Source organism: Paracoccidioides lutzii, assembly GCF_000150705.2.
Source record: "Paracoccidioides lutzii Pb01 unplaced genomic scaffold supercont2.8, whole genome shotgun sequence".
NCBI lineage: Eukaryota > Fungi > Ascomycota > Eurotiomycetes > Onygenales > Ajellomycetaceae > Paracoccidioides > Paracoccidioides lutzii.
The window spans coordinates 1,110,579-1,111,861 of NW_015440954.1; the positions used below are offsets into that span (position 1 = coordinate 1,110,579).

Genomic DNA, 1,283 nt, shown 5'->3' on the forward strand with positions numbered 1-1,283 from the left:
TCGCCACGCCTGCACTGCCATCTGTTCCTGAGCCAACCATGAGGCCCAGCAATGTGCCTCCTGGCTAGCAGGTGTGATGTGTGTGTGTGTGTGTGTGTGTGTGTGTTCTGTTTTGGTTACAATCGACGTCAAGACTTTGACAGGCAGTCGGATTTCAGTAGCAGGGAAGTTAGTCGAGTTAACTGTTCCCAACATGATGTTTGAATGGTACCACTACGGAAGGCAACAAAATGTGGAAAGAAATTAATTGCATGGACAAAAGTCGACCTGTGAGTGAGGTCCATGGCCGCACTTTTGGGCAAAAGATATCCATTTTGGGACTCTGGTCGCAACGGCGTTTCACAAATTCGACCTATGTGCCAGCTAAGAGAGAGCCTCTGGTGGCAGTGGCTGGAGACAGCTTGGTCTTGCATGGAAAGCTTAAACAAAATCGGTCCCTCCTGGCGTTGAGTGTTGCTCAACGCACGCTATGGCCATTTCCCGAAGAAATCAAAAGGTGAAGTATGCAAATTTAGTCTGCTCGCATCCAATCGCAACTCGTTATTATCACGGAAGGGTTATTTGTTGGCTATCTTCCTGATTCAATGGTTGCCCACACTTTTGACCCAGGTAACTTCCAAAAAAAGAGTTTTTTAACTCCGTATGATTCTGTCATATCCTAACATCCCGTATCTTATTTCTAAACCGAAGCTTGGATGAGCCCGTCTATTTTGTTTCCGAAAATAGCACCTACCCGCCCAGCAGGGATCTCGCTTGACATCTGTTGTCAACTGGCTAGACCGGTGTGCCCGCAATCTGATATGGGTTTTGGACCTCCAAATTATTAACTCCAAACGTAATGAGGGGTGAGGCTGAAGGATTACTTATCGATAGAGTTTTTCATGCCCAAGTTGAAGGTTGCCATGTTTCACCTGGCCCTAGCCTTGGTAATTCCAGCCGGGCCGACATTGATTCTTTCCTCGACCTTTCGTTTCTACCTCCCAGGTGCCATTCTGTTTTCCGATAACTATTTTCCTTAATGAACTGTTCTGTTTATACTGGTAGTATATACCTTTGAGTTCTTTTCTTACCAAATTCCAGTCTCTCGTTCTTAATCCACTAAGTTCCAGCTCGGAGCGGCGTTGGAGGACGGGAATTTGATACTACATGAATAAGATCGATAATCAACAAACAAGTCGACTCTTCTGTTTCCTCCCGTTACTCCACTCGTTTTTAGTTACTTCGTCCTATCTATCGCGGTTTATGTTGAGTATATCTCGCGGCGTAATTTTCAGTTGTTATCG

General features: G+C 45.5%; 1 protein-coding gene across 1 annotated transcript; it reads left to right on the forward strand.

The window, feature by feature from the left end:
- Positions 1–230: 230 nt before the first annotated feature.
- Positions 231–500, forward strand: PAAG_11731 (hypothetical protein; the record flags this gene model as incomplete). Its single annotated transcript, XM_015847324.1, has 1 exon — positions 231–500. The coding sequence occupies one exon, from the start codon at positions 231–233 to the stop codon at positions 498–500; it is 270 nt and encodes an 89-aa protein (XP_015703113.1).
- Between the last annotated feature and the right edge of the window lie 783 nt (positions 501–1,283).